Source organism: Xiphophorus maculatus, chromosome 1, assembly GCF_002775205.1.
Source record: "Xiphophorus maculatus strain JP 163 A chromosome 1, X_maculatus-5.0-male, whole genome shotgun sequence".
In the NCBI taxonomy this organism is placed as follows: Eukaryota; Metazoa; Chordata; class Actinopteri; order Cyprinodontiformes; family Poeciliidae; genus Xiphophorus; species Xiphophorus maculatus.
Window position 1 is genome coordinate 13,213,146 of NC_036443.1, and position 18,529 is coordinate 13,231,674.

The following is an 18,529-nucleotide window of genomic DNA, read 5'->3' on the forward strand; positions in this document are numbered from 1 at the left end:
ATAAATGCACAAAACAGCTTTTAACAACTAGCATTACGATATGTGTCGTGATGCAGAAACTGAGGTCAACAAGTTATAATGGATGATTTAGAAACAAAATATAATTAACTATTGCAGTAATTTCGGCTGCAGCCTAATTGCTGGTAGGACTTGTGGAGGAGCTGGAGTCCGTGATCCTGCGCTGCTGGTCTAGGTGGTCCAGTATGAGCTGGCAGGGCAGAGGGCGAGGGCTAAACTCGTGTGTTTACACCCTCATCCGCGCTCAGGCCCAGGCCCGGACAGATGGTTTCTGTTTTTCCTGGCAGATTTGTGACAGAGCCACAAAAGGCCCCTGCTTTGACATGAAGCCAAACGGTTAAGGCTGTTGCTGGCAGGGAAAGGAGAAGTGTTTGGGGGAAGAGGCGACGAGGGGGAGTTGCCGAGTCCGAAGCCGGGAAGAGACAAGAAGGAGGAACGAGCCAGCAGTGGATTACAATAGACGATCAAGGCCGAAACCGAGCGGTTTTACTTACTGAAGCTAATTCAGCAAGTAAAAATGCGTGATAAATATTTCAGGCGGTATGAGGGAACGGAGAGCACTGGGATGTTGTTTCTGGGCTCTGCTGGATGACGGTGAGTTGTGTAAACATCCATTAGAGCAGCGTGAAGCTGAGCTCCTCCCGTTTCCTCCTCAGCCTTCACATGGAGGAGGGCAGATTGCTTCCTGATTCATTTCAGGCAGGTTAGGGGGAAGTATTTCTAAACTAAATCAAACCGCGGTTTATTATATATGCGCTTGACCCATGGACCTTGAATTCCTCAACAGCCGTACAGCGTTTCGTTTGGCGGGCGCGCTGACTTCCATCACCTTTGAGCTGACTGCTAATGTAGGAGGAACCGTGCTGCGTGCTTACAGAGTTGAGGAGGCAAGAATTTAACTCCGAGGCCATTACAGAAACATTTTAGTGGAGAGAAACCGATCAGCCTTTTCATGGCTTACACCAATGTCTGGTTCTCTAAACGTCTAACCTGCTGATTCTAGTTTTTGTTTATCCTTAGGACAATGCACAAAAAAGAAAAAGAAGATGAACAGGTTTTCTCAGTTTTGACTACAACAAAGAGTTCAGTTATTCCCTTTTTATGCCCAAACCTTCATTTCTGTTAATCTTAAGAAAATAAAGTCAAATAAGTAAAAAAACATTAGGTTACCTGTATTTAATTAAAGCCCAAAAAAAACAAAAACAATCAGACGTGAAATTTTACCTGGCAATCAAACAGATTCCATTAAGGGAAGCTGAAAATGTGTATGTATCTCCTATGTGAAAAATGTTTCAATATGTCGCAGATGGAAACCAAAAAAAATAGGTTAACACTAAAGACTTTACTACCACTGTTGGTCTATGAAAGCACCAACCGGCAGCATGTACTTTGAGGCACTTTTCTTCATTAGATAAATGAAAAAATAATGGAGGATAATCTTGTGATTATTTAGTTTTCTATACAATTCAAAGCTTATTCAAAGCCAATTCTGGCTTGAGGCACTTAATATCAGGATAAACTAGTAGCCATTTGGGGCTCTAGATTTTAAATAAAGCAGAAAAACATTAACATCATAGACTTACTGGAATATGTTCACTTATATTTATTTAGATGAAATATGTATACAGACTCAACTCACTATTCGGCAGGAACCTGGTCAGTTTTCTCTTTCTCAAAGTATCCAAGCTATTTTTCAGTCATTTACAAGAGGAACCTTACTGTACAGATGTCCCAGACATGTTAACAATTTAACTCTTACAAATTGGATTAGAATTTTCAATTTTAATAATTTAACTTAGCACACAAACTTGTTGAATCAACAAAAAATGATAAACACATTATAAAATGTGGCAGCTTTGGGTTAACTTTTGCAAAATTGTTTAACTGTTCTTTAAATTGTCTTTAATTCTTGGCAATAAAGAATTATTTTTAAAGAAATTCTTAATATTTAGAGGCTAATTATCTATAGAATCAGACACAAACAGCGTTTAGTCATTAAAATGTCTAAATAAAGCAAAGCGATGAGGTCGAGCATGGAGGAGGATCTCTGGAAACTGGTTAACCAGTTTCCACATGCAGCCCTGCGACGGCCGTGCTGCGCAGCGCCTTTCTGTAACGGGGCGACTGGATGAGCTCGGCTTTCACAGGTCAGGGATGCACAGGATGAAGAATCAGCACTCGTGTTTTTCCTGCTGTAAGCTCTTTTCCCAGTGAAAGCAGAGTGGAAGGCAACAGCGCCTTTGCACTGGCAGCTCAGTCCGGTGTGTTCTGCTGATAAGCCAGTCTGCAGAACCCACACAACACGTAGCCTACCAAAGACTCAATTACACACCGAGCGTCATCTATTAATCTGCCTACATTCAGCTGTGCCGAGCTGCCTGCCGCCTTTTAAAAGAACATCAATATGTGCTGGTTGGGTTTATCTCAGCTGACAGCAATATTACTACCTAAACACGCTAACCCATTTACCAAACACCGATCCTGTTCTCTCATCTGCTGTCAAACCCACCAGGCCACCGTAATTTTGCAGCAGCTTTAATTAATGTTTTAACCTAAATATTTATAATCACACCTATTCCCCCGAGGTTGGGACTGCTGGGCTAAGGACAATGCAATTTAATCAATTTGACGTTTGTACAGATTGTACCAGGGCAAACATCTGCTGTGAGGTTGTGTTGAGAGCAGTGCTCTCCTGTTGGCCGTCTAGAAGATGACAGCAGCTGGAGGGGACAGAGCGCCGCTTTTACACACAGACACAGGAGGAAACGAGAGAGGCTCGGCACGTCACCTTCTGGTTGATCCGAGCGCTAAAAATCAGGATGAGGTAAAAAATAAATAAATAAAGATCACAAGCACAGACGAGGTCGTTCATGGCCCTGAAAACCATAACGCCAACGCTTCTGAATGCTAATAATCCACGCTGAAAGATGTAAAGACAAACTAGCGGATGCTAATTCAATCCCCTTCCTGTGCTGTAGGAACCAAAAGGGCTTTTTAGTTGCTTTTAATCTGATTGTGGCTTTACTAGTTACCGGTTTGCACAGCTTTATGGGTTTTTTTTTAACCTGGTAGGTGATAAAGCAAGAAACACAATCCTTCATTGTGAAATTAACAGATTTATTATAGTTTTACTCCCTTTAAAATAAAAATAATTATGTTAGGTTAATAATTTTGCATTTTTGTAAAACTAGAGAGAAAAAAACAATGGTAAGAGTAAGAAAATGCGTTGGTTTATATAACTTTCAGATTTAATATTTATTATCACGTTACTTAAAATATGTGTGGGTTTGTGGTTTATATCAAATAAACACTAACAACATATATAAAACAAAAACTTTTAAGTTGGACATTTAATTTGTTTCTGCTGTGGAAGCATTTTATTTAAGTAGCAAGCTAGCGCTAACTTGCGTCTCTCGGTTTTGATAGGTCTTGTTGATTCAATTTGTGGGGGAGCTAATGTTCACCTCCTGCTGCCACTGGGTGACAAACCGAACAAATGGACTAATCCAAATGTTTGTGTTTGACTCCTGATTCTAGTTTCTTGTAAAGCTTTGACCTCCTTCTCTTGGCTCTGATTTACCTTTGAGAACCCAAATATAGAAAATATAGAATATATAAACAGGATTGAAAATATTTTCCAACCGTCCTGCTTTGAGCAGACATTGGTCATCTTCAACGTTGAGTCCTCCTTCCTCAGCAGCACCAAGCACACACAGCAGAAATAATAATATAAAAGAACTAGTTGATAAAAATACAAACATACAGCTTTTGCTCTAAGCTTGTAAACATTTTATGCTACTTCACTGGGTTTATTAGATTATAGTTGCTCTCTGTTCTCTTGCTCATCAGGTTTACGGTCTATAAATAAACATTATAATACACTTCTGCGTATATCAAGTTAATAAATTACTTGGGCTTTCATGCCGTTTAAAATCTCTCGGGACACAAAGAAAAACTGAGCACAGAGTCAAGCATGAGATGTTATTGCAATAGTATTTTTGTTCACTGAAGCGTATTTAATTTTCCAATTTCTGTGAGATGAAAAGAAACCAGTGACTGAGCACTGAAAATTGTTTTATCTGTCATAAAGTAGTAAGGTTAGAGATGCGTTTTTGTGTCCTAAAAGTCTAAATAACAATTAATTTATATGTTTTTGTGCGTATGATTTATAGGATGTTGGTTTTTTTTCCTCTTTAATCTCTGGAAGCTTTGGCCTGTCCATTTCTGTGTTGAGCTGCACTGCAAACAAAGCTGAAGCTGATACAGCTCTGTTTAGCAAATACAGTCTGTTGACCCCCCTCCCTCCCTCCATCCCCAAACAACATTTTTCCTGAAAACCTCTCCAGTAAAAAAATAACAGCCGCAGAGTTTATCTCTAATCTGCCATTTTAGCATATTTGAGCTGTTCAAACAGTGGACTCAGCGAGCGCGTGCTCCATGACGTCCTCTCAGGAGTGAAGGAAATGGTGGCAGCACAGCTAGCTGCAGACGGTCAGACGGCACACCCACTTCCCCCCGCTGGGCCTTGCTGTGACTTTATATAAGGCATTCCTCACTGCTAGTCAGGCCTGGTGTGTTTACACAGAGCTGGGCGCTTACCCCTGGCACTGGCTGTTCGAGCTGTGCTGCTTCAGGGGCAGATCGTCTAATACGAGCGAGGAGGAGCAGCGAGGGGCAGACACTCTGTACCGGACCTCTGTAGTCCTGGATATCCGCCCGAGGGCTTTAAGCTCCGCGCTACGCGCCAGGATTTAGAGCAGGAGTAAGCAGGCATGTGAGACATACTGCTCTATTTATGAAACAAAATATGAGTAAAAACACGAGATCAGCCCAACAGAAATCCATATCATCCTTCTGCAGTGACAGGCAGATATTAAACGCAGCGTTCCTTGAGGAATTGGCGCACAATAACTGGAATCATGTAATGTTTTAAATCCTCCATGTAGCAAGCCAGGCATTTTTAGCATCTAAAACAAGCTATATCCATTCTTCACATGTCACGACAGCCGTCCCTTCAAGTGTTTACAGGCCAGTTTATTTTTCATATGCAGGAGGAAAATTTTCTCTCTCTCTCTCTCTGCTTTGTGGTGGCAGGCAAGAGGTACGGTCTATTACCTGCCAAGTAAACTCCCCCTCCAGGTTCGACTGCGTTAATACCGCCTTTATAGCCAATCAACCAGCCACATATTAAAAAATAAAACTAAGAATAACTGGAATGACTATTAAAGAATAAAAGGATTCAGCTTAAGACTTTTATGCCAGAATAACCAAGTGAAAATATCACCAATATATTTTATGTTAACACAAGTAATCAAACTACTTATAGAGTAATGTTACATAAATTACTAGAGATTTTAAAAAGCTAAATAGATTTTGACCAGAAATTTAGTAATATTTAAGTGTGTATTGTGCAGAATATTTTTCCTTTTTGCCGTTCTGGTTTTATAAACCAAAACCAGAACGGCAAGTACAACAAGCTGATATAAGCTGGTCAGCTAGGCAGGCTATCTGCTCAGGTAGCAAGCCTGCAATCGGCTGCGTAACTGTAATTTTCTCTTGAAAGAAGCTCCATCTGTTGGAGTTTCTCTCCTAGATGTATTTTTAAACAACACAATCTTCCTTGTAAGCTCCTGAAAAGATCTAGGATGCCTCCTTTAGCCAGCCAGAGCAAACTCGTCGCGCCAGAATTTCTCATTCATGGGATTCAGGCTTGAGGACACAGAGCTGCTAATATTCTTCAACGCAAAATTGTTGTTAAAACGAAAACGCCATCATGACTGGAGCTTTCTTTGCAACACAGTGCTGCCCCTTCCCCACCTGTTGCTGCTCACTGCCAGTCAGCTGGCTGAAAGGAGGCTTATACACTTGCTACCAAAAAAAAATACAAATCTGATTGGAAATATTTTCGATATAAAGAAAAGTTCTCATGAATGCAAAGCACAACTTCTTACTAGAAACTGGTCCATGAATAAATCAGATGTCATTTTTTCAAAAGGTCTGAATCGGTTTTCAGAAATAAAAAGAAACTGTGACACAGAAGCACCGAGGAGTTCCTGAGTGTGTGAAAGTCTGCGTGTTTGACAGAGAGGTCTGCTGTACCCCCGCCCTGCAGCAGACGAGGAAATGAAGCAGATGAGAAGCATGACAAACAATTTAGGTTTTTTCGCTTTGATGTCTGTGTCAGCATTGTGCCGACACACTTCCAGCGGGAGCAGCCGCACAAAACAACAAGGTCTGCAAGGTTCTCTGAATCGAGGCTTCTCAGAGAGAGTAATCCAGCAGCCAACTCAAAGGTGTGAAGCTTTCTGTTGTAGGAAAATGCAGAATGCTGCTCTAAATTTCTCCTGTAGTAGAGCGGAAACTTTGCATTTTGTTGGCGGTGGGTTGCTTTGTAGTCGATATTAAATTTCAGCAAACAGGAGCAAAGTCAGAACCGTGTTTTGCTTTTGTTACAATTTCCAGTCAATAAAAGTTAGCAGTCGTTAATCATTACCTGGGCCGGGATTTGAGCTTTTTTTTGCACTTTGACAGAGGTCATACACAGTTGTTCAGCGACAATTACCGCAGCGACGTTTGCATTCACTCAAACGCAGCGGAGGGAAATATTGCAACAGCAACACCCCACGTTGCTAGGGCATGCAAATAACACAATTACAGAGTGTGAGAAGGATTAAATAACTGCCTCCACAAATCAAAAGCGCTGGCAGTGACAGGATAAAACGGCCGCCTCCACTGAGCCTCAAGTGTTTGGAAAGTTAAAAAAAAATCTCATTTATTCATGTTTCAGGATCTTGTAGCCCTTTTTTTGCAACTTTGACACACAAGCATTCCATAAAACAATGGAAGCATTAGACAACTGATAACTGCTGTAAAGGTCGACACTAAACTGTTACAGTTTACAGCACACATGCAGGACAATCGGGCGATGGTGTGCTGCAACTTTACAAGCAGCAATCATGTCTAGTCTTTGAAGCAGATTTAAAATTTTATGTTTCCTGTTCCACGGAGTCTGTTAATGCAGGTCTTAGTAATTACAAAACAAGGCCTGTAGTTGGAAAGCGGCAGCGCTCAAAACATCCCCCTCAAGAGGTTCCCAAGAACGGCACCTTGTTTTTCTGTGCATCTGTATTTAAAACGAGCAAACTCTGGAAAAGTTCAAGCTGCACAAAAAACAAAACAAACAAAAGAAAAACATCTTACCGTTTCTTTGTTGGGCAGCAGCTCTTTTCGGATCCTGAAGAAGTTTTTGCCAAACTGTCTCAGCCCTTTAATGAAGCGCTTCTGCAATTTTTCACAGAGGAAGAAAGAAAGAGAGAGAGAGAGAAAAAAGACAAGTTAGTATATGTGAAGTCAGCTAAACTGCGGCTGCAAGAAGTTACTGCTGAGTACCACAACAACAAGGAAGAAAAAAAAGAGAAGGTTTTTCGTTTCTCTAGTCTGTGGTCGCAGAGGTTTGATGTGTGTTTGAGAAACCTCCGTCGCTCCGTTTAAACTCCGGAGCAAACACAGCCATGTCAGGGCAAAAAACGAGAGAGGAAATGACTGGCAAGGCAGGGAGAGACTCTGAGATTAACCAAGTCGTTTCATGTGCTGTGAAAACACAGTTATCCAAACACTGCTGGATATAGAAACATTCACAACGTGCGTGGCTGTTAATCTCAAAAGGGAAAGTTCAATGTCAAAACCTGAACTTGGGAGTTGACAAATCAAGAAAACGTCACTAATTTTAGAATCAACACAAACAATCCGGTCGGAGTCAGAAGAAATCAAGTTACCAACACAGCGGTTGCCACTTCATGACATCGGCTCTAATCTGAAATAATGAAGAAGGAAAAAAAAAAAAAAAAAAAAAAAGCAAACGTGAACATGCCGCCTCACTTCACCGAGAGCAGAAGCACAACCAGAAATCCAAACTACCTAAAACGCATTCGTTCTCCTTTAAGAGCCACAGACTGCGAGCCATAAAAAAAACGGTGGCCGAAAAACATTCACAACCAGCGAAGCAGACGACCGACAGATTTACTTTCTTGCTCCAGAGGCAAGCCCCGTTCTTCAGTGATCTCAGCCAACCGTTTCCAACCAAGTAACTCCGGCAAAAAGCGGGGAAAAGTCCACAGGGAGCGCCACACGAACCTCCGCGTCCAGCCGCAGGTAAAAGAAGGGGAAAACAAATAAATCAGGGGACAAATCCACAAGGTCTCCGACAGCACGGCGATTCTTTTTCTTAACAAGAAAGAAATAGCTTGTCACTCTGTGCTCCTCCACTACAAAGGGGAAGGCTTTACATGTGATCTTTCTGCAAGAGAGCCGCTGGTTTGCGGCAGGCTGGAAAACCTGAAGTGGACTCTGGGTGGGCGCAGCGCTCATTTCAGCTCGTTTCTGCCCCATCTAAATCAGCAGGCGCATGATCTTTACCCACCAGAGAAAACACAGACAACTGTCTGCTAACAACAAATCAATAAAACTGCCTCTTTAACAGGAACCTACGCCGCTCCTTTAAATGGATTTACAGCTTAGGGTGAGCATACACGGAGGTAAAACTAGCTGCGAGCCTGAGTGGGGAGGAAAAGCAGGCAAGGCTGACACAATTTGGGAGGAAAAAGCTTCTGGACATGATGGAGGGGAAAATGAGTGGGAAGTAAAACCAGACACGGAGCCTCTAATGAAGTTCACTTTCCAGCACAGTGAGTTATGTAACCGCAGATTGTTTACATATCCAGCTTTGGTGTGGAACAAAGGCCAAATTTACTGAAGTAAAAACAGCCAGCTGCAAAACACAACCGTTTCCCAGGGGGGTGAAAATACAGACATGCACAGGAGAAGAGCTCAGTGTAACCAGGAGGTGCAAAACTCTTGCATTTGAAGTCAGATATTAGCCCAAACGCGCTCTCAGTGTTAGGGTGCAACTAAATTACTACTCAACAAAAACTGCGCCAGTCTAAACAATCAAAAGCTAAAAGGACTGATTAGAAGCAACACGTGTTCTGCTGACATCTAAAACAAAAAAGGCCTGTCGCATCAGCCTCTTGGGACATCAGGTAATTTCCATTCATCACCCTGATGACAGAGGAGTTGATCAGCCAGTAGATGGAGCAATCCATAACAAAGCGTCTCCAGCCATTTAAGAGGTCAAAGTGCATATTACCATTTGGATCGTCACTAACTCCACCCAGTCACAACAAAGAGAGATCAAGAGGATCAATATTAAAGAATTTGTGATAATAAAGCCTAAAATATTTAAACATTTGCTTTATAATTAAGATTAAAATGCCACAGCATTTTCTGAACACACCACCTTGCAAAGTTTTATCTATATTTAAGATAGAAAGTAGTTCTTACATTTCCCCTATCTGCTAATAGCCAGACCTATTGAATTCAATAACAACAACAACAAAAAACAATCAGGTTGACTGAAAACACTAAACACAAGTTAAAAAGAAACGGGATGAACCAATCGACTGCAAGTACGTCAGGAAAACCTCAACAAGCTAACCGTTAGCCACTAGCGACACCAAAGTTAGCATCTGTTTTTAGCTTCCCAAAGCTAACAAACTATTTCTGTTTCCTAATAGGCCTTGACTGCACTTAATCATTTCTACATGAAAATTAACAAACACTGGAAAACTGTGACTGGTTAGGTGTTAGCCGCCAATGATGAATATGTTAGCATTTGATTCATTGCTTATTATTCATAGTAAACTAAAGGGTTAAATTCATAGTTTTTTAATGAGCATAGGAAACCTTTGATCCTATTAGGGCGTTTTAAAGTCAATTATGTCACAACTATGCAGCGGTTTTAAGATTGATGCTGATCAGCTGCCGAGTTCCTCAAATGGTGAAGGCTCTGAATTTGGACACACCTGATGTCAACACAAACACATAAACTACAACTTGCTAAGAGCTAGGAGCTAGCCACTACCGACGCTAACGTTAGCATCTGCTTAGTAGCTTTCTACTGGTGATAAAATATGATGCCATTTCACATACCTTAAAAATCCATCTAGATAGTAACTATCTGTATATCAAAATGTAGAATACTTACAGTGATCAAACAGTGTGAGGCTATTGCTTATAGGCCTTCTGTTGCTGCTAAATTACATACTAAGAACACTACACATTACTAAATGTTAGTCACTAACCACCCTATTGGTATCTATTTTGTCATTTCCTTTCAGTACTTAAATTAAAGGCTTCTACTTTTATTTAGTCTAGGTTGCAATTCATCATCTCTTCTTCACAATGTAAAATACGTCAGACTGTTCAAGCCCTGAGGATACACTGACTGGTTTTAGTTAGAAATATTAAATTTCACATCTAATTTATAGCCTTCCATCAATGATAAAATAAGGGGTCACTTTATTTCTTTAATGAGCCTAGATTGCAAATTATCATCTGTAGCTAAAAATCTAAACCAGTGATAGTACCTTGACTACTAAACCACCAGTTACAAACCAGGTGACTTTAACAAGCTCCTGACAAGCCCAAATGGAAAGAGCTGTTTGAGATATATTTTTAATAAGCCAAGACTGCATTTGATCATTTTTATGCCAACATTTAGTTTGCTTTGAAAAAATATGAACTGCATTTGTCGACACTAAAAACACTTAAAAAACCCAACAAAAAACAAGTGGTTCTAATGCGTTTCTGACATTTGGGCCTTAAAATCAGACAAGAATGAAAAATGCAATATTTGGACTAATTAAACTGTAACTACAGTGGCAGTTTTACACCAAATTTCCCAAATGAAACAAAACCAGGGTAATAGTTCATTGTTTAATATATTAAGTCTAAGAGCTACTTCTGTCTCCAGAACTGCAGGTTATAAATACCTGATCTAGCCAACAAAAACGGTGACTTTATCTTAAAATGGCAGAAGCAAAAAGTGCATCACAGTAAAACTGTGGCTGTAAAAAATTAACTGTTCCAAGGGACCAAATAGTTACAATTTATGTCCCATAAGAGACCATAAGAACTTGATTTAGCTTTATTTCTTCAGTACAGGTAACGGGACCAATTCTACAGGGGTCCTGGCCCCTGTTTTGCCTGTCTAGAACCGCCCACGCTGCACCGGACTATTCTACAAATATTACAAAGCCTTGGAAAAACAGTTGTGGTATGTGAAACCTTAACTTGATTTGCAAAAATAAAAAGTGTGTATTGTAAAATTGTTAAAAGATATTGCTAAAAACACATCGTTTCATTCTAGGTAATCCGATTTGGTGTTAAGCAAAACATTCAGGTCATGAGTGGAGACGACACACAAAACCTTAAAATATTATTAGATTTTTTTTTTTTTGTGCAAGGATTAGACATTTCCATGTCTCTTTCAATACATCTTTACACGAGCCAGTGAAGCTTTTATACTGAAAATCAATTAGACCTGCTCATGTAGTCTGACCTAATCAGGTCATCTTAATTATGTCCCATAACTGTACTTTTTACCCAGTTGAACCAATCATATCTTAATAGCTGGGCTTCATGCGTGCTCCCCCCTCCCGCCTCCCTTCAGTTTTCTTTTTCTTGCTGGCTCCCTCCCTCCTCTCTACATGTCAGCTCCAGTTTAAGGCTCCATTTCAGCTGCCTAGGCTCACTGCTCTCCAGCCCAGCTAATAAATCATCCGCCAATCTGCTCCCTGAATCGTTCTGCCCCTGCTCCGACTGCTCCAGCCCTTGGTTGCTAGGGAACAAAGGCAGAGGAGGGGCTCCGAGAGACGGAGAAACGAGGGTGGGAGGCGAGGGGGTTTTAGCTGGGTGGAAGTGCTACCAAATGGCCATCCGCTGTGCAGAAACAACAGGCTTCTCTCTCTGAGCGTGTTCCAGAGAGCTGGCGCTTTTTACCCTCCCCGAGTTTCCCCTCAGAGCCGAACAGTGCACCATTGTGAGGCCTGAGAGGAGACGTATGAAAGGAGGACGAAAAGCAGAAAAAAAAGGGGGAATATTTCAATGGCCCATTGTGTAAGCGTATGTCCTGCTCGAAGGCCGATTGTTTGGAGTTGTAAAACTGGTTAAGATAATGTAGACACAGGCACACAGATGGTATCGTGATGACGACAAACAGAGGGCAGGCTCACACATGGAACATAATTCCCACTAAATGTCATTCCCCGAAAACAGTGACGCAGGGCCGTCGGACGAAAAACAAAGCTACATTCACTCAATATGGAGTCATTATACTTGACTTGTTGTTAAAAGATGACCTTTACCGAGCCTGCTGTGTGCAAACCCAAAAGGCTGACACTCAGTAAAAGAGCCAAAAATAAAGAGAAAAAAAAAACACTTTCTTCCATCAAGAGTCAAGCTTGTAGTAAGATTAGCCACGTTGTAAAAGGGAGGAAATCACAACACACTTGAACAGGAATAACCACACTGACAGACACTTTACTAGCCACATCCTCTTTGCAGAGACACACAAAAAGATCTATGTTTAGATCTTTAAAAAGCTGTGCAGATGTTTAGGGAGGAATGGCCTTTTAGTACGAGTCTAAAAGAAAGATGGCTCTCTGTAGACCCAAGGTTCGTCCAGCAGACCAAGTGTAAACGGTTTATATTTACCCCATTACAAATGTGGCAGCCCTCACAACACGACCTTTGGAAAGTGAAGTAACAACCTCTGCTTTTCTCTAGCATGTACTGACACAAAAGGTGACAGGAAATTCCAGTACACACCCATCCTGCCCGCTACTTAGTTACAAAACACCCAAAAAAACTTTGCTGGCACTGTACTGTGAATGCAATAGAATACACTGATCTGAACAGAGATGCCAGACAGGTTTTTTGCTGTGTGTTTTTGCTGCTGTGTGAATGCTCGTTTTCTACCACTGGGGGGCTGCTGGTCCATCCTCTCTGTTTTTTTTTTTCCTTTTTAATACCCACCCTCCTCCCTCCACCTCTGCACCTCAGTGCAGTCATCCATCAACCACGGACACAGCCGGAGATAAGCCGCGGCACAGTGCAGCTGGCTGAGAAATAGACCTCCTGCCCTGCAGCAGTCATAGATCAGCTTGTGTCTCCGACGCGGTGGCACACAGCGAGACTGCGGCTGCTGCCGCTTGCTTCTGATTGTTTGTATGGCACCTCCTGTTGGCCGATGCAAGGTTAGCACCACTTGGTAACAAGTGCTAGAGACGGCTGCCACAGGTGATGAGCCTTGTGTTGGTTTCCAGGAGCAAAAAGACTAGGTTTGAAAATACTTTGTGTCTTGCAGACAGTGTTAGTGTCAAGTTTTGATCACAACTTTCAACGTGCTTTAGTGGGATTTAAGGACAAAGGAGAGAGAGTGGGATTAATGTTTTGAAAAAATAATATAAAGACAAATCATTTGTATTCAGCTTCCCTGAATCGACTTGCAGAACTCTGTTCAGCTAGAATTACAGCTGCAAGTGTTTTGGGATGCGTTTTTAACCAGTTTAGTACAAAACAGTTCTTTAACATAGTTTCTACACAAACCTTTCCAGAGCACGATGCAGTTACCACCATCATTAAATATGAGGAAGCTGTGTTCAGGCATGAATGCATTGTTAGTTTTTTGTAACACATTCCCTGCTTTGCATATAGGTCAAAAAGTTTCATTTGGTCTCATCTGGACCAGAGCAGCTGGTTCTAGGAAACCTTAAATGATACTTTCATGGTTCTTCTTTCAACAGTTGTTCTTATTCTCACTAAAAGACGAGACATATGGAGGGCATGGCTATTATTGATTCTGTAAATGTAAAAAAAAAAAAAGGTGTGAAAACCTTTTATGTTTTATACCAATTAAAAAAGTAGGGTGTCTATGGCAAAACAAAGAACTCTCACACTGGTCACATCTCTATGCATAATTTTAGAGAAAAATCTGTTATATATATCCCTTTCAAAGTGATATTTGTTAAGGATTAAAGTTTTCATTAATCAAAATAAATGTCAGCAGAACTGGATTTTCCACTTTATGTGATGCTTACACTCTAATATGGGTTGAGGCTAGCTATAAACTGGAACTGAAATGGATTTCATTACAGTTCTTTTCCTTTTAAAGACTAAAAACAAAATCAGAAGTTGTGCAGAGTGACATGGTAACCAGCTGTGGTTTCATGCATACTGAGCACAGATGAGCAGATAGAACTTTGTTTGGAGGTAAAACATCATTTCCTTTTTGCAACATTGCTGCAAGGATGTAATAGCAACATATAACCAGAGACAACCTGTTTGTCTTTTATTTAATGTGCTCTCTGCTCCTGGGTTGGACTTGTTGGGTTCTGCAGATGAACCCAGGCTATAATAAATAGGATGAGGTCTGAGGTAACGTCTTAAAAACAGACGACTGGCTTCATGTCTGACCATCAGAAGCAGCTTCCATCCAACCACAACAACAGATTACATTGTCTGCTCTTTCACTGTGGCTAAATAAAACGACACTCTGACTTTAACAGCCCACTGCGGAAACGCAACAAGGAGGGTTAGGCTACACACTTGATGTTTCTGATGAATTATTCATAGTTTTATATGTTACCTATTTTATAATGCATGAGAGTTTTGTCTGGTGTAATCTACAAGTCGTCGCTGAACCCGTGAGAAGGCAACGTGACGAGTTTCCGGCTCATCAAAAGGTGCTCCAATAACATCAGAGTAACAAACTGCTGAGGGGATGACTGTCTAAAATGTTTCCTTCCCAACCAGGATACCAATAAAGTGCCTCCTAGTGGTGTTTGTCTCTGCGGAGCAGTCTGAAAAGGACTTTTAAATGAGCTATTTTTATTTGTGCGGTGAGATTAAATACATTAACGGTGAATTCAGAGTTTAGATCAGGTTGAAACGCTACACTGCAGGAAAGGGAAGCTCGCAGACGTAGGTTAGGAGAAGGAAAAGACGTAAGAAGGGAGGGTGACAAGTGGCCCTGCAGACAGGCTGATTCTGTCATTTCAGTGGCCCCGCTGTCACTTTTATTCACATCTGAAACCATCTGATGGGGTGAAAAAGCACAGGCAGAAATAATTACGCCAGTCCTGGAGGACAGAGAGGAGGGGGGAAAGGAGCAGAGGAGAGGCAGAGCGAGGCTTGATAAATAAATGAAGAGCAGCAGGACTTGGCTTCTGTCGGTGCGTCAAGGTTGGGGCTACATTTACACCTGTCCTTCAAGGCTGCGGTGCTGAAAAGGGTCAAGTGGTGATCAGATCGCTGCGAGCCTCGTCCTCGACGGGTCGGTGTCGAGATACTGCGTCCGCAGGCAGGTGGAGCGCCAACAGCAGGCTGAGTGCCTCCAGAAACAGACGCAAACACACTCGGGCTCTGAACGGGAACCAAAATACTCTGGACACACTGACGACTCCTCGGCTACCCTTACGTAACAGAGCAGACACACGAATACGTAAACAGGAATTAATAGACGAGTCTCAACATGCGTGATTCAGCGTGTATCCACACAGAAATGGAGCGTTATTATTCCAATGCGTCTCTGTTTGATCTTTTAGTAGGGGGGGGGAAATGTTTCCTGGCTTACTTCCACTGAATAATTAACAGAAAGTGGAAAAAAAAAGTTCACTGCATTTTAAATCGGATCAGGAATTTTTTTTTTCTTACAGGCAACTTTGTAAAGATTATTACAGCACCATGATTATTATAAGAATCTCCAGTTAAGATGTGCAAAAGGAGGTAATGATGCCAAGCAGTACTCCAAGGAGCTACAGGTTTTCACCGCACTTTAAATGTGACATACTGACCCTTTTTTATAAATGCTAAACTCAGAAAGTGCAATCTTAGTCGTACCTGACTAAAGCCTAAGATTTTGGTAAACATCTTAGGGGTAAATTGAAAACTCCATCCTAGGGATGCACTGATTGCAGTTTTCTGGTGGATCACTGATCTTTAAAAAGACCGACCCGCGATTCTTTTTCTTTTCTTTTATTTTTTTTTTTACAGCTGATCCCTTCAGGTGTCATGAGGTCACGATACACCTTCAATGTTCCAATCTTAATTTATTTAAAAAGAAACATTGAATAAAACCATAATAATGCAAACATATTTTACCTGCGCAATCTAGTGCTCTCAAATATAAATGAGAAACTTAAACTTGATCTGTCAGTCAGCCCTATGTCACGGAAGAGCAAAACAGGACAGTGGCTGATCTTCAGACCTTTGCAGTAGGTAGATAAGATCTGTGGATAAGACTGCATCGACCGATCACACAAAATTAAAGAAATCAGGGCCAACCAATCAGTCGACTGATTGGTCTGCGCAACGCTGTTACACCAGTCTATACATGTGACGGCAGGACGGATAAGACTTTTTAAACTGCTGTTTTTTCTCTTCTCATGTGATAAATATAGACATATCTGCCATAAGTGAACGGCTTGTCCCCCTGTCTTTCCCATGTTGACTAGAGGCCAAGACATCTTGCTCAGATCACCTTCATCAGCTTTTAAAGCCAGGTGTCAGGTGTTACTCATAAGTAACACACAAGAACAGCAGAGGTGATTTAATGTTGTTGGACCATAATCTGATTATGGTCCAACAAAGAGCTCCTGCTTTACCAAAATGTTCCAGTCATGTGTGATTGAGACGTATGTGCTCATTACCAGTATTTGTGAGCACGCGAGGGAGAACAAAAATGCAACAAGAAAACATCTGAATTCAACAAAAACACACCAAAATGGAAAATGAACGAACTGCTTAAAAGAAGAATAAACTTAGAGACTGAGCCGTCTGAGATCTACAGTCAGATCAGGCAGCGGTGTTATCTTTAAAAAGCAGTGGGTATACAAACACGCAGCCCAGTGTGTCAAAACGCATGAAAGCCATAGCCGCAGTGCTCATTCGGTTTGACATGCTGTAATTCAGAGCTTTCATTTCCCCCCTTCCCACCCATGAAGTGGTGTTTGATCAGCCATTTTCTGATTCCAGCCCTCCGGCAGCTGCGGTGAAACTCACTTCTAAATACAAATGGAGGCTAACATTACCAGCCCCCAATCTTTTCCCTTTCCAGACTTCCGTGCAAAAAGATTTATTTTGTGGGTGATAAACAGGACGCAGCTGCTCTTAAGCAGCGGAGGGGCTGGAAAACTAAAGAGCGTTTTTATGAAGCCGCGTGAGGCCGGGCCAAGAGCTCCGTTACCTCTCAACAGCTCCCTCTAAAGACAAACACTGCAGTGACCTGAAGATACTATTAGTGGATAGATAAAGAAAACAGTGGCATTTGATGGATCTGCATTCTTTTTTAAATACAAAAACAGCTTCTCTTACCACTTCATCCTCAGACCAGCACTTCTCTATCAGTTTAGGTACCGGCTTCTTCACCAGACGCTGCAGAGCCTTGCCTGCATCGTAGCTGCTCTCGTGAAGCTGAAAGCAACCACCACAAAAAACAAAAAGCATACAGTTATATCAACAAGGCAACAAAATACACAAAAATAAAGAAAAATATTTTTATACGTTGTCACACTACAATTAATGTTTCAAATAGTGCATAATTGAAGTGGAAGCAAAAGGGTGCATTGATGTCTTTTTACTAAATCTGAAAACGATTAGCCTCTTTGAGTTGTAGAAAACTTTGTAGAACCAGATGGACATTTTTGCCCTTTCTTCTTCACATAACAGGTCAGAAAGTCTTCATTAAAAGTTTTGGATGGAGACTTTCTGCAAACATTTTAAAGTTAAGTAGTCCCTCTCGACTGGTTTTGCGCCTAGACTTTGACTAGGCTATGTTAGCACAAAATACGCCGTTTTGGACTTAGAACAAAAAGTTCAATTCTGGTTTAATTTGATCAAAGCACCCTTTGCATCTCCTTGTGGCTTGTGGCAAAATGCAAACAGGACTTGAAGGTTGTCTTCCTATAGTGAGCTGTGGATCTCTGCAGCTCCTCCAGAGTTACCATGAGCCTAACAGCTGTTCTCCTGAGTACATCATTTGCACTGGATTTCAGAAGTGTCAGGGTGAAGGAGAACCGATTACAAATGTATGCAATACTTTTCAGTTTTATTTAAAAAAAAAAAAAAAATTAAAAAGTGTGTATCATGTTTCTTCACTTCACAAGCATTCGCTACTTTGTTAGTCACGGAAACCCAGCTAATAGATGGTAATTGCAGGGCTCTAAAATGTGTCAAGGTTCCAGGAAACCTGCAGATGGATTTTTGAGCTGTAACCAAATCACATGCGAACTTGATATGCAAGATAAGAAGAAAAAAAATATTCCACATCTAGGTGTGACTGGACTTGTCAGTACAAATCCTCCAGCATCAGAGGAAATGCCTGCCAAGACCTGAAAACCAGTCTGGGGATGAGGAGCAACAGTGAAAAGAGGCGATAGCTGTGGAGCTTTAAGCACTCTGTCACATTCAATTGGGTGAAACAGGCAGCGCCGGAGCTCTCCCTCTGAGAACAAACAAGCATTACTCATTGGAATTGCAAATACAGCAGAAGGTCAAGAGACAATGACCCGTTCGCTATGCTAATTTTCTAGTTTATAGAGTCGGCATATAAATCCCCTGTTTATGATGATTCTAATCTCTTTGTTGTGCTTGATTCCCCTGCATTCATTGTCAA

The 18,529-nt window shown here is 41.3% G+C and overlaps 1 protein-coding gene across 4 annotated transcripts in view; it reads right to left on the reverse strand.

Moving 5' to 3' along the window:
• rere (arginine-glutamic acid dipeptide repeats) overlaps positions 1–18,529 on the reverse strand; it is a 177,258-nt gene that overhangs the window by 19,117 nt on the left and 139,612 nt on the right. For all 4 annotated transcript variants that reach the window (XM_023331958.1, XM_023332018.1, XM_023331911.1 and 1 more), the window contains 2 exons: positions 17,230–17,328; positions 7,219–7,299 (listed from right to left, as the gene is read on the reverse strand). In XM_023331958.1, the coding sequence (XP_023187726.1) occupies positions 7,219–7,299; positions 17,230–17,328 (180 nt within the window). The remainder of the gene's footprint in view (positions 1–7,218; positions 7,300–17,229; positions 17,329–18,529) is intronic.